This window comes from Pan paniscus, chromosome 6, assembly GCF_029289425.2.
Source record: "Pan paniscus chromosome 6, NHGRI_mPanPan1-v2.0_pri, whole genome shotgun sequence".
NCBI classification, from domain to species: Eukaryota; Metazoa; Chordata; class Mammalia; order Primates; family Hominidae; genus Pan; species Pan paniscus.
The window spans coordinates 118,290,880-118,304,057 of record NC_073255.2 but is presented as its reverse complement, the minus strand read 5'-3'; the positions used below and the strand labels follow the sequence as shown (position 1 = coordinate 118,304,057).

Here is a 13,178-nt window from a genome sequence, read left to right as displayed (position 1 = left end):
CTGAGCTTCCTGCAGCTCCCGGAATGGTTTCCTCCACCCACAAGGAAAGTGAGTGACCTCTACACCACCCTCACCACTTGCCAGGCTAATTCTTTTTCTTCTTTGAGACTTTTGCATATATCACCTCTGGGAAGTCCTCTCTGATTACCTCTCCTTCTTCCCACCCTTATTAAGTGCTACCATAGTTCTTTGTCAATGAAGCAATTAGTCCTTGAGGCAACTGAAAACCCCACACCCCTAGTTCCCTGAGAGCAGAGTCTATGGTTTATGCTTTATCTACTTTGCTTCTGCAGTTTCAAGCCAGGCCTTGGCAGGTGGGCAGTTGGCCAGTGCCTGCTGAGCTCAGCTTACTTCTGGTCCCTTCTGCTCTCTCTCTCCTTTTCCCAGGGCAGACCCTCCCCTCTCCTCCCCAGGAACCTTCAGGGGAGGTAGATGAGTGATGACTGAGAGAGAAGAACTAGGGGGGGATCGGCTGTGTGAAAAGGGCTGTGGGCTCTCACATGTGACCCTGCCCCGCCCCACTGCAGGAGCCTCACAAATGCAGACACCTCAGCACAGGCCACGAAGTCGGCCTCGGTGGGCTTGAGGGGAGCCAGCAGGGTCTGCATATTTCAGGAGCCCCATAGCTGCAGGTGGGCTTTGAGAAACCCCCAGATGGGAGGCTTGGGGAGAGGGCGGGTCCTGGGCACTTACCTTTCCTTCTCCTCCACCTGAGGAGGCAGATCAGTCCCAAAATCATGATTCCGAGCACAGTGGCAGCCACTGCCACCCCCACAGCAGTCTCCAGACTTATGTGCCAAGAGTCTGAGCGTCGTTTGCCCTGTGTGACCCTGAGGCCGGTTGTGGTGGTTGTGCTACTGAGCCTCCACGTGGTAGTCATGCTGCTGGGCCTCTGGGTGGTGGTCGTGACAGCTGGGGAGAGATGAGGAATGAGCAGACCCTCCCCTGGGGGCACAGGGTGTCTGGGTGAAAGGCGTGGTGTGCTGCTTTCTAGGTTGGGGGACATTAGTGGTGAGGGAGCTCCTCTCTGAAGCCCACACAGGGAGCGGGGAACAGGGTGAAATGTTAACAGCTTTCAATGCAGACGACTCAGTTCATTTTATATTATTTTTCCTTTCCTTCTTTTCCTTTCCTTTCCTTTCCTTCCTCTCTCCCTCCCTCCCTCCTTCCTTCCTTCCTTCCTTCCTTCCTTCCATTTCTTCCTTCCTTTAATTTTATTTCTTCCTCCTCAAATTCAGCTTAACAGGCAACTCAGTTTAAATCCGATTCTATACCAGTTATCAGCAGGGTGACCTCAGAACCTCATCTCCTCACTCACAAATAGGGATAACTAAATCACAGGATCAAAAACAGTCTATTGTTGCCAATACAGGTAACATAAAATATGTCATTTTAACCATTTCTACATGCACCGTTCAGTGGCATCAAGCACATTCACAGTGCTGTGCAACCATCACACCATCCAACTCCGGAACCCTTGCATCTTCCTCAATGGAAACATTTTTTTTTAAGTTAAAAATTTATTGACATTCTGATTGTGAAAAACTCTAATATTACTTTTAATTTATAATAGGAGTTACTTCCCAAAAATGTTAATCACAGATGAATTGAAAGAGTCTTTGGGAAATGTGGCAAGGTTGTTTATATAAGTATACCACATTATAAGTCTACTGGAGATCCAAAGGGATTTGCGGTTGTGGAATTTGGAACAAAAGAACAAGCAGCAAAAGCAATTGAGGTAGGTCCAGATCCTGAAGTCAGAACAGGGAAGAGGAAGAGAAGCAGCTCTGAAGATGCAGAATCCCTAGCTCCCCGATCAAAAGTAAAGGAAATTATTCAGAAAGACATCATTAAGGAAGCTTCAGAAGCTTCCAAGGAAAATAGAGTAAAACTACAAGGTTTTAATTAGATTAAATTAAGCTTCTGTTTCACCCATTTCACAGCCCCACGTCTTAACGGAGTGCTTTTTTATTTATTTCAAGATATAGAAATCTCTACTGAAGAGGAAAAGGATACTGGAGATCTAAAAGATAGCTCTCTCTTGAAAACAAAAAGGAAACATAAGAAAAAACATAAAGAGAGACTTAAAATGGGAGAAGAAATTATACCATTAAGAGTACTATCAAAGTAAGTCTGTGGTTTAAATTCTGTCATTGGCTTAACAATCCACCTCAATGGAAACATTTCACGTGTTAAACAACTCCTCATTCCTGTGTCCCCACCCTTCTACCCCTCTACTTTCTGTCTCCATGAGTTTGACTAAATACTTCATATTAGCTGAATCATACAGTGTGTTTTTACAGGATTGTCTTTTTTTTTTTTTTTTTTTTTTTTTTTGAGCTGTCACCCAGGCTGGATGGAGTGCAGTGGTGCAGCCTCGGCTCACTGCAACCTCCACCTCCCAAGTTCAAGTGATTCTCCTACCTCAGCCTCCCGAGTAGCTAGGATCACAGGCACATGCCACCATGCCCAGCTAATTTTTGTATTTTTTTTCTTTTTTTAGTAGAAACGGGGTTTCACCATGTTGGCCAGGCTGGTCTCCAACTCCTGACTTCAGGTGATCTGCCCGCCTCAGCTTCCTAAAGTGTTGGGATTATAGGTGTGAGCCACTGTGCCAAGCCAGGATTGTCTTAATAAGTGAGAACACATCTGTAAAAAACCTACTGTATATTGAAAATATGTTTTTAAGGTCACATTAATATATATTGACCTTCACATCCTACAAACAAGTTACACCTTCTTTATAGATGTTTCATGCACCCTTAAAAAATTGACATAGTACTCAGCGACAGGACAAAAAAATCAGGCTCCTTAATGTCTTCAAGTTAGTATGAACTAAAATCTTCATCCACTCTTAAGAGAAAGTAATAAAAGTGTAAATGCTATGTCTTGATTGGGAATTTAAAAATGTTTTAATTACTTAAAGGAAAACATGTATAATAACATACTGTTTAGAAAATAAAAACTAGAGTAATACATATTTTAAAAAAGAACCCTGGAGTATGACTAAAGCAACACTCTAAGCTAAATTCATTGTATGAAATGGATTTATTACTTAAAATGGGAAGAAATTTTTAAAACAAATAAAATATTCAATTTCCAAAGAAAAAACCCCAGAGAGGAGCCAGCTGTAAAGAAACTCAGAGGAAGAAAGTAATGAAAAGTTATGTAGGAATAAATTAGGGAACAGATAGCCACAGGCAAAATAAATGCAGAAACTGGTTATTTAAAGGAGCAACAAGAAGAAGATAGACAAGACTAGCAAACCTAATGACAACAAAAGCCAGCTGCAGTCACGAGTGGGTATATGCTCAATTATATGTTGTTAAATGTTAAAATATCTGTGAAATGGGTGTCTTTTGGGTTTTTTGGACACTGTCTTGCTCTGTTGCCCAAGCTGGAGTGCGCAATCGTACCTCACTGCAGCCTCCACCTCCTGGGCTCAAGCGATCCTCCCACCTCAACCTCCTGATTAGCTGGAACTACAAGCATGAACCTCTGAGCCAGGCCTGGGTGATATTTTTAAAAATTGATTTAAGAACTAGTATACCTTGGGGCCAGGCACAGTGGCTCATGCCTGTAATCCCAACACTTTGAGAAGCTGAGGTGGGCAGATCACCTGAGGTCAGGAGTTTGAGAGCAGCCTGGCCAACATGGTGAAAGCCCATCTCTACTAAAAATACAAAAATTAGCTGGGTGTGGTGGCGGGCGCCTGTAATCCCAGCTACTTGGGAGGCTGAGGCAGGATAATCACTTGAACCTGGGAGGCGGAGGTTGCAGTGAGCCAAGATCATGCTACTGTACCCCAGCCTGGGTGACAGAGCAAGATTCTGTCTCAAACAAAGAAGTAGTATACCTTAACTCATTTATGCCTAGTGTTCCATTATTAGAACGCTAAGTTTGTGGGAGTTATTTATATCCTACTGCTCAAGGTCATCGCCATGTTCTGATCTTTCACACAAAAAATTTGCAGCCTCTGGCATAAATGAGTTAACTGATCATTAGAGAAGAAATGAGAATGCTATGCAAGAACTACCTTTCATAAGATCTCCATGCTCAGGAAGTTTTAAAAAGAAATTCTTGTAAAAATTTAAGGAACATAGAATTCTCACATAGAAGTTTCCAGAACATAAAGATGGAAAACTATGCAATTTGAATCCATTTCATAAAATGATTCCATAATCCTAATGCTAATATCCATTCAAAAGTTTTTTGGTCGTGTTTTTTTTTTTTAAGCTGGGCACTGTGGCTCATGCCTGTAATCTCAGCACTTTTGGAGGCCGAGGTGGGCAGATCACTTGAGCCCAGGAGTTTTGAGACCAGCCTGGGCAGCACAGTGAGACCCCCGCTCCCCCTGGTCCCTATGATAAATACAAAAATTAGCTGGGTGTGGTGGCACATGCCTATAGTCCCAGCTACTCAGGAGCCTCAGGAGGAGGATCGCTTGAGCCCAGGAGGTTGAGGCTGCAGTGATCTATGATTGTGCCACTGCACTCCAGTCTGGGCAACAGAGAGAGACCCTGTCTCAAAACCAAAATTTTTGTGTTTTTTTTTGACATAGTGTCACTCTGTCAACAACAACAAAGTGCAGTGGTACAATCTCGGCTCACTGCAACCTCCAACTCCCTGCTTCAAGGGATTCTCGTGTCTCAGCCTCCCAAATAGTTGGGATTGCAGGTGCATGCCACCACACCTGGCTAATTTCTGGGACAGGGATTAAATAAATTATGATACATCACTACCATGGGATGCATGCGGCCATTTAAAAAGGCATTGCTGATTCAGAGCACAATGACTAGGAGTTAGCCCTGCTCTGCAAAGAGCAGCTAAAAAAATTTTTTAAATGGCCAGGCGCAGTGGCTTGTGCCTGTAATCCCAGCACTTTGGGAGGCCAAGGCAGGTGGATCATCTGAGGTCAGGAATCAGACCAGCCTGGCCAACTTGGTGAAACTACAAAAATTAGGTGGGCATGGTGACACGTGCTTGTAATCCCAGCTACTGGGGAGGCTGAGGCAGGAGAATCACTTGAACCCAGGAGGCAGAGATTGTAGTGAGCTGAGATCATGCCACCTCATCCAGCCTTGGTGACAAGATTGAAACTCCGTCTCAAAAAAAAAAAAGACATAGGCCGGGTGTGGTGGCTCACGCCTGTAATCCCAGCACTGTGGGAGGCTGAGGTGGGTGGGTCACTTAAGGTCAGGAGTCTGAGACCAGCCTGACCAACATGGTGAAACCCTATCTCTACTAAAAATACAAAATTAGCCAGGTGTGGTGGCACATGGCTATAATCCCAGCTGCTTGGGAGGCTGAGGCAGGAGAATCACATGAACCCGGGAGGCAGAGATTGCAGTGAGCCAAGATCATGTCATTGCACTCCAGCCTGGGCAACAAGAGCAAAACTCCATCTCAAAATAAATAAAAATAAAAAAAAGACATAGATGTATATATACTGGAATGAAAGAGATTCAAGTTACTTTAAGTAAAAATAGCAATTTCTAGAGCAGCATAGTATGTGGTTTAATTCTATTTGTGTTATATGTCTGTATCTGTAAGAGAGAACACTTCCACACAAAGTGGTAGGGACTGGGGAGATTAGGTGAATGTTACATTTTATTTGACTTCCTTCTGTATTTTTTTAAATTATGTGTAAGTATTACCAGTACTTTTATTAGTTTTTAAATTTAACACTTTTTCCAAGTACAATCAAGTACAAGATACAATCGCATCAAGTACAAGATACAAGATACAATCGGCACATAATTCAGACCCAACAAATTTCACACAACTTAGAAAAAAACAGCAGCCTCCTGCACCTGCCTCCTCACTCCCTTCCAACTCCCCAGAGGCAACTATTTTCAGCAACTTTAGCTATTTTGGTGTTAACCTTCTATTTCTAAACAGCATGCAAATATTGCTGTTGCTTGATTTGCTTGTTTTAGGTGGTATCTACTCACTTCCTACTATTGACATGGAGAATTTAGATCTTACACCCCCATTTTCTTTATCTGACTCAGCTTTTCAGCATTTGATACTCCTCACTCTCCCTTTTGTGAAGTGAGTTATTCACTTGGCTTCTGGGACACCATCTCCCTTGGTTCTCCTGCCTCACTCTTACTTAGCTCCTTCTGAGACGTCTCTGTTGATTTCTCTTCATCTGCCCAAACCTAATGTCAGGGCCCAGTCCTAAAACTTCCTCTCTAGCCACACTCACTTCCCAGATGATCTCATTCACTGTGTGACATTAAATATCAGTGGTATCCTGATTGGTCTTCCTCTGTCGCCCAAGCTGGAGTGCAATAGTGCAACCGTGGCTCACTGCAGCCTCCAACTCCTGGGCTCAAGCGATCTTCCCACCTCACCCTCCTGAGTAGCTGAGACTACAGGTGCACACCACCATGCCCAGATAATTAAAAAAAAAACAACTTTTTTTGTGGATAGCCTGAGCAATATGGTGAAACCCCATCTCTACTAAAAATGAAAAAAAAATTAGCCAGGTGTGGTAGTGCTCCCCTGCAGTCCTAGCTACTCAGGAGGCCGGGGTTGCAGTGAGCCAAGATCATGCCACTGCACTCCAGCCTGGGTGACAGAGTGAGACTCCGTCTCAAAAAAAAAAAATAAATTTTTTTTTTTTTTTTGGTAGAGACGGGGTTCCATTATGTTGCCCAGGCTGGGTTCCAAGTTGATATATCCAGCCAATTTTCCCCCTGCACTCTAGACTCAGATCTACCTGTTCACACCTCCATTTGTATGTCTAGTAACAACTCAAACGTAAGGTGTCCAAAACAGAGTTCTTGATTTCCCCCCAAACCCGTTCTTCCGTTTCCCCCACTCAGTAAATGACAATTCTGTCCTTCAAGATGCTCAGGCCAAGGACCTTACAGTCATCCTTCCTTCCCTCCCTCTCATACCCCACATCCAATCCATCTGCAAATCCTGTCTGCCCTGTCTTCAAAATATAACCAGTATCAGCCAACTCTCACCTCGTGCACTGCCATCTCGCTAAGCCAAGCTGCGTCCTCTCTCCCCAGTCTCCCTGCTTCTGACTTCGCTCACCTATAATTTTTTCCTCCATACCATAGCGAGAGGGATGCTTTTAAGCTGTGAGTTGGGGCCGGGCATGGAGGCTTACGCCTGTAATCCCAGCACTTTGGGAGGCCGAGGCAGGCGGATCACCTGAAGTCAACAGTTCGAGACCAGCCTGGCCAACATGGTGAAACCCTGTCTCTACTAAAAACATAAAAATTAGCCGGGTGTGGTGGCAGGTACCTGTAATCCCAGCTACTCAGGAGGCTGATGCAGGAGAATCCCTTGAACCCAGGAGGCAAGAGGTTCAGTGACCGAAGACCATGCTACTGCACTCCAGCCTGGGCGACAGAGCGAGACTCCATCACAAAAAAATTAAAAAAAAACAAAAAAGCGTGAGTCAGATCTCAGCACTCCTGCAGGAAACGCTCCTTCGCTCCCATGGCACTCAGAGCAAAAGTGAGTTGTTTCCTTGGCTTTCAAAGCCACACAGGATCTTCCCCGCCTCCTTCCACCCTCTGCCTCTTCCCTGTCTTCAGCCACACTTGTCCCATGTGACTGGAACATTCTTCTTCCAACCTCCCCATTACGTTCTACCAATCAGTGTCTAGCTTGGATCTTCCTGGGGCTTCTCCAGGTCTGCTCCCAGTTCTTCTATTCCTGCGTTGTGCCTTTGGAGCTGGCCTTGGAGGACCCCATCTGTGGGCTCGGGTTCCCTGTAACAACTTCCGACTCCAGAGGCCACAGTTCCTCTCTACACATTTCTGTCTTCTCTGGGCTCCCTTCTCTTGCTTTTCAGAGGCCTGCTGCTGGTCCCAGGGTACCTCCCCGTCCCTGACTGGTTTCCCCAAGTGTGCCTCACTCTAAGGTCTCCCCAGTTACCCTACACCAGGCTCTGCTTCATCTCACAGCAGCCTTCCCTGTTCAATGTGAATACAGGGCCACCCTTAGCAATCTCTGTCCCACTCACTCCAGTTCTACTCTTTTCTCTTTTCACCATCACCTGACACAAACAGAATTGATCCATTTGTGTCCAGAATTGGTGAGTGCTCAGTCTCACCGACTTCGAGAATGAAGCCACAGATGCTTGCAGTTTGAGTGTTAACAGTTCTTAAAGGCGGCGTGTCCGGAGTTTGTTCCTTCTGATGTTTGGATGTGTTCAGTTTCTTCCTTTTTGTGGGTTCGTGGTCTCGCTGGCTTCCAGAGTGAAGCTACAAACCTTCACGGTGAGTGTTACAGCTCATAAAGGTCAGTGTGGACCCAAAGAGCAAGCAGCAGCAAGATTTAGTGCAAAAAGCAAAAGGAGGGAGAGGGAGAGGGAGGGGGAGGGGGAGGGGGAGGGGGAGGGGGAGGGGGAGGGGGAGGGGGAGGAGGAGGAGGAAGGAGAAGAAAAAAAAAAAAAAAAAAAAAAAAAAAAAAAAAACCTTCCACACGGTAGAAGAGACCCAGAGCCAGTTGATACTGCTCAGGGGGGCAGCCTGCTTTTATTCCCTTATCTGGCACCACCCACATCCTGCTGATTGGTCCATTTTACAGAGAGCTGATTGGTCTGTTTTACAGAGAGCTGATTGGTCCGTTTTGACAGGGTGCTGATTGTTGCATTTACAATCCCTGAGCTAGACACAAAAGTTCTCCAAGTCTCCACTAGATTAGCTAGACACAGAGCGCTGATTGGTGCATTCACAAACCTTGAGCTAGATACAGAGTGGTGATTGGTGTATTTACAATCCCTTAGCTAAACATAAAGGTCCTCCAAGTCCTCACTAGATTAGCTAGATACAGAGTGCCAATTGGTGCATATGCAAACCCTGAGCTAGATACAGGGTGCTGATTGGTGCATTCACAAACCTTGACGTAGATACAGAGTGCTGATTGGTGTATTTACAATCTCTTAGCTAGACATAAAGGTTTCTCCAAGTCCCCACTAGACTCAGGAGCCCAGCTGGCTTCACCCATTGGATCCCCAACCAGGCAGCAGGTGGAGCTGCCTGCCAGTTCTGCGCCTTGCTCCCGCACTCCTCGGCCCTTGGGCGGTCGATGGGACCGGGCGCCGTGGAGCAGGGGGCGGCGCTCCTCGCTCCTCGTGGAGGCTTGGGCCGCGCTGGAGCCTACGGGGGTGGGGTGGGGTGGGGACTGAGGCATGGCGGGCTGCAGGTCCCGAGGCCTGCCCTGCCGGGAGGCAGCTAAGGCCTGGCGAGAAATCGAGTACAGCGCCGGTGGGCTGGCACTGCTGGGGCACCAGGCGCACCCTCCGCAGCTGCTGGCCCAAGTGCTAAGTCCCTCACTGCCCGGGGCCGGCCGGCCACTCCGAGTGCGGGGCCCGCCAAGCCCACGCCCACCCGGAACTCTAGCTGGCCCGCAAGCGCCGCGCGCAGCCCCGGTTCCCGCCCGCGCCTCTCCCTCCACACCTCCCTGCAAGCTGAGGGAGCCGGCTCTGGCCTAGGCCATCCCAGGAAGGGGCTCCCACTGTGCAGCGGCGGGATGAAGGGCTCTTCAAGTGCGGCCAGAGTGGGCACAGAGGCCGAGGAGGCGCCTAGAGCGAGCGAGGGCTGACAGCACGCTGTCACCTCTCACATTTACATATTTATTCCCACACTCAAAAGTAAATTTCATCCTTGGGTGCATTTTTGGTTGTTTTGGTGGTGGTGGGATTTTTTAATTTTTTTTTTTTTTTTTTTTTTTTTTTTGAGTCAGGATCTCACTCTGTCACCCAGGCTGGAGTGCAGTGGTGGGACCACAGCTACTGCAGCCTTGACCTCCCAGCCCCAAGTGATCCTCCTGCCTCATCCTCCTGAGTAGCTGGAACTACAGGCATGTGCCACTATACCCAGCTAGTTGTTGTTTGTTTGTTTGTTTTTTGTGAGACGGTAGTCTCGCTCTGTCGCCCAGGCTGGAGTGCAGTGGCGCGATCTCGGCTCACTGCAAGCTCTGCCTCCCGGGTTCGCGCCATTGTCCTGCCTCAGCCTCCCGAGTAGCTGGGACTATAGGCGCCCGCCACCACACCCAGCTAATTTTTTGTATTTTTAGTAGGGACGGGGCTTCACCCTGTTAGCCAGGATGGTCTCAATCTCCTGACCTCGTGATCCACCCGCCTCAGCCTCCCAAAGTGCTGGGATTACAGGCATGAGCTACCGTGTTTTTTTGTTTTTTTTTTTGGAGATGGAGTCTCACTCTGTCACTCAGGCTGGAGTGCAATGGTGTGATCTCAGCTCACTGCCACCTCCTCCTCCCGGGTTCAAGTGATTCTTACGCCTCAGCCTCCCAAGTAGCTGGGATTACAGGTACGCACCAGCACACCTGGCTAATTTTTTTGTATTTTTAGTAGAGACAGGGAGGGTTTCGCTGTGTTGGCCAGGCTGGTCTCGACTTCTGACTTCAAGTGATCTGCCCGCCTCGGCCTACCAAAATGCTGGGATTACAGACGTGAACTATCACGACAGGCCACACCCAGCCAATTTTTAAATTGTATTTTTTTATAGAGACAGAGTCTTGCTATGTTGCCAGATTCTTGCTATGTTGCCCAGGCTGGTCTTGAACTCCTGGCCTCAAATAATCCTCCTGTCTTGGACTCCCTAAGTGCAGGAATTACAGGCATGAGCCACCACGCCCAGCCCTTTAATGGAATTTTTTATTTTTGCTATTGTATCTTAAATTTCCCAGAGCTTTCTTTGTGGTTGGCAAGTTCCTTTGTAAAGCACCCTCTCATCACATGCACGAGGTCTCTTAGCTTTCTGAGTAGAAGGAAATGCTGAGTATTTTAAAGTTTTATTCTCCCTGAACTGTTTTGGTTTCTTCCAGGTTCCTCTTTCTGTTTTTCCTGTTTGTTTTGTTCTTTGCGTTTCATGGGAGAAGTTTGTTTCATTTAATCATATAGGGACTCTAGCCTTACGCTTCCCAAACACAGATGAGGCCAAGATATAGTCCCCGGTGCTGGGGGATTCGGTATGAGGACCAGACCCCAGTCGCCTTGCCAGTTATCCCTGGGGTGCTCCCCCAGAGGCCCTCTGGTTCATCTATTCTGGAAAGCAAACCTCTCATCTTTGGGCTAGGGTAGGGGAATGGGGAATGGAGGTTTCCCTGCTTCTGACGTAGATTTTCAATGTCCTCTAGTTTTCAGACCCATCTTCACTCCTACTTTCAGGGGTACTCGAGGCCAGCATTACTGAACCTTTACAGAGTTTTGTGGTATAAATTGCCATTCATCTGGGTTTCCCAACACTGGCTTAGGGTTTAGCTCATCTGGGCTCCTAAACCAATTCCATTAGTCTGTTTCCAGCTTCTCAAATTTTGCTTTTGTACATCCAGTTCATATATTTCTTGTTCTTGAGGATTTCTTTCTTAAAAAATTCCCTTTGCTATCATTTTAGTAGACTCTGGGAGGGGGTGGTGGTAAACATGCATATAACCCACCATCTTGGCCAGATTTATGCATTATTTTTTATTTTTTTTTTTTTTGGAGACAGAGTCTCCGTCTGTTGCCCAGGCTGGAGTGCAGTGGTGCAATCTCGGTTCACTGCAACTTCCGTCTCCCAGGTTCAAGCGATTCTTCTGCCTCAGCCTCCTGAGTAGCTGGGACTACAGGCACGTGCTACCACGCCCAGCTAATTTTTTTGTATTTTTAGTAGAGACAGGGTTTCACCATATTGACCAGGCTGGTCTCGAACTCCTGACCTCAAGATCTACCCTCCTCGGCCTCCCAAAGTGCTGGGATTACAGAGGTGAGGCCCCAAACCTGGCCTTTTTTTGAGACAGAGTCTTGCTTTGTCACCCAGGCTGCAGTGCAATGGCATGATCTGGCTCACTGCAACTGCCACCTCCTGGGTTCAAGGGATTCTCCTGCCTCAGCCTCCCAAGTGGCTGGGATTACAGGTACACACCACCATGCACAGACAAGGTTTCACCATGTTGGCCAAGCTGGTCACGAACTCCTGGCCTCAGGTGATCAGCCCACCTCAGCCTCCAAAAGTGCTGGGATTACAGGCAGAAACCACTGCACCTGGCCTATGCATTACTTTTTTTTTTTTTTTTTTTTTTTTGAGACAGAGTCTCGCTCTGTTGCCCAGGCTGGAGTGCAGTGGCACGATCTCTGCTCACTGCAAGCTCCGCCTCCTGGGTTGACGCCATTCTCCTGCCGCAGCCTCCCGAGTAGCTGGGACTACAGGTGCTCGCCACCACACCCAGCTAATTTTTTTGTACTTTGAGCAGAGACGGGGTTTCACCATGTTAGCCAGGATGGTCTCGATCTCCTGACCTCGTGATCCACCCACCTTGACCTCCCAAAGTGCTGGGTTTACAGGTGTGAGCCACCACGCCTGGCTGCCTATGCATTACTTTTACAATGACAATTATTAAGGATTCATAAAGTAATCTTGCATATTAATAACAAGAGGAAATATGGAGGGTAAAAAAATCTTTTTTCTTTTTTTTCCTGAGACAGGATCTGGCTCTGTCACCCAGGCTGCAGTGCAGTTGCATGATCTCAGCTCACTACAGACAGTTAAACAATCTTATGAGACATTTATATGATGTTTGGCAGAATACTACCAAGATTTACTGAGGGATATAAAATAGGACCTTGTTCCTGGATGGGAAGATTGTGTATTAGCCTGATTTCAGTTTCTGTCAATTGCATAATAGGTTTAATGCAACTGACTTAAAAGAGTGTTGTGTTTTTTGTTTTTGTTTTTGTTTTTCCTAAACTGGATAAACTTATTCTAACATTGGGGAAGGAACAGGCAGGCAACAACAGAAAAATATTTTTTGTTTTGCTTTGTTTTTTAAGACAGGGTCTTGCTCTGCCACTCAGGCTGGAGTGCAGTTGCGAAATCACAGCTCATTGCAGCCCCAACCTCCTGGCCTCAAGCGATCCTCCTGTCTCAGCCTCCTGAGTAGCTGGGACCATAGGTGTGCACTACCACAACTGGCTAATTTTTTTTTTTTTTTAGAGATGGGGGTCTCACTATGTTGCCCATGTTAATTCTCAAACTCTTAGGCTCAAGTCATCTTCATGCCTCAGCCTCCCAAAGTGCTGGGATTACAGGCATGAAGCCACTGCACTAAGCCTAAAAAAGTTTTTGAGGAAGGAGTAATATGTTTGAGATGAAAATAGTCTTAGGCATTGAAATGTGATAAAGTTACAATCACTAAACCTGTGT

The 13,178-nt window shown here is 46.7% G+C and overlaps 1 protein-coding gene across 15 annotated transcripts in view; it reads right to left on the bottom strand.

Annotated features, from left to right (window-relative positions):
* LOC103782679 (paired immunoglobulin-like type 2 receptor beta) overlaps positions 1–13,178 on the bottom strand; it is a 64,353-nt gene that overhangs the window by 9,292 nt on the left and 41,883 nt on the right. For 14 of the 15 annotated variants that reach the window (XM_063606018.1, XM_063606012.1, XM_063606019.1 and 11 more), the window contains one exon: positions 694–912. The exons of the other annotated variant lie outside the window; for it this stretch is intronic. In XM_063606018.1, coding sequence (XP_063462088.1) covers positions 694–912 — 219 coding nt within the window. The remainder of the gene's footprint in view (positions 1–693; positions 913–13,178) is intronic. 15 annotated transcript variants of the gene reach the window in all.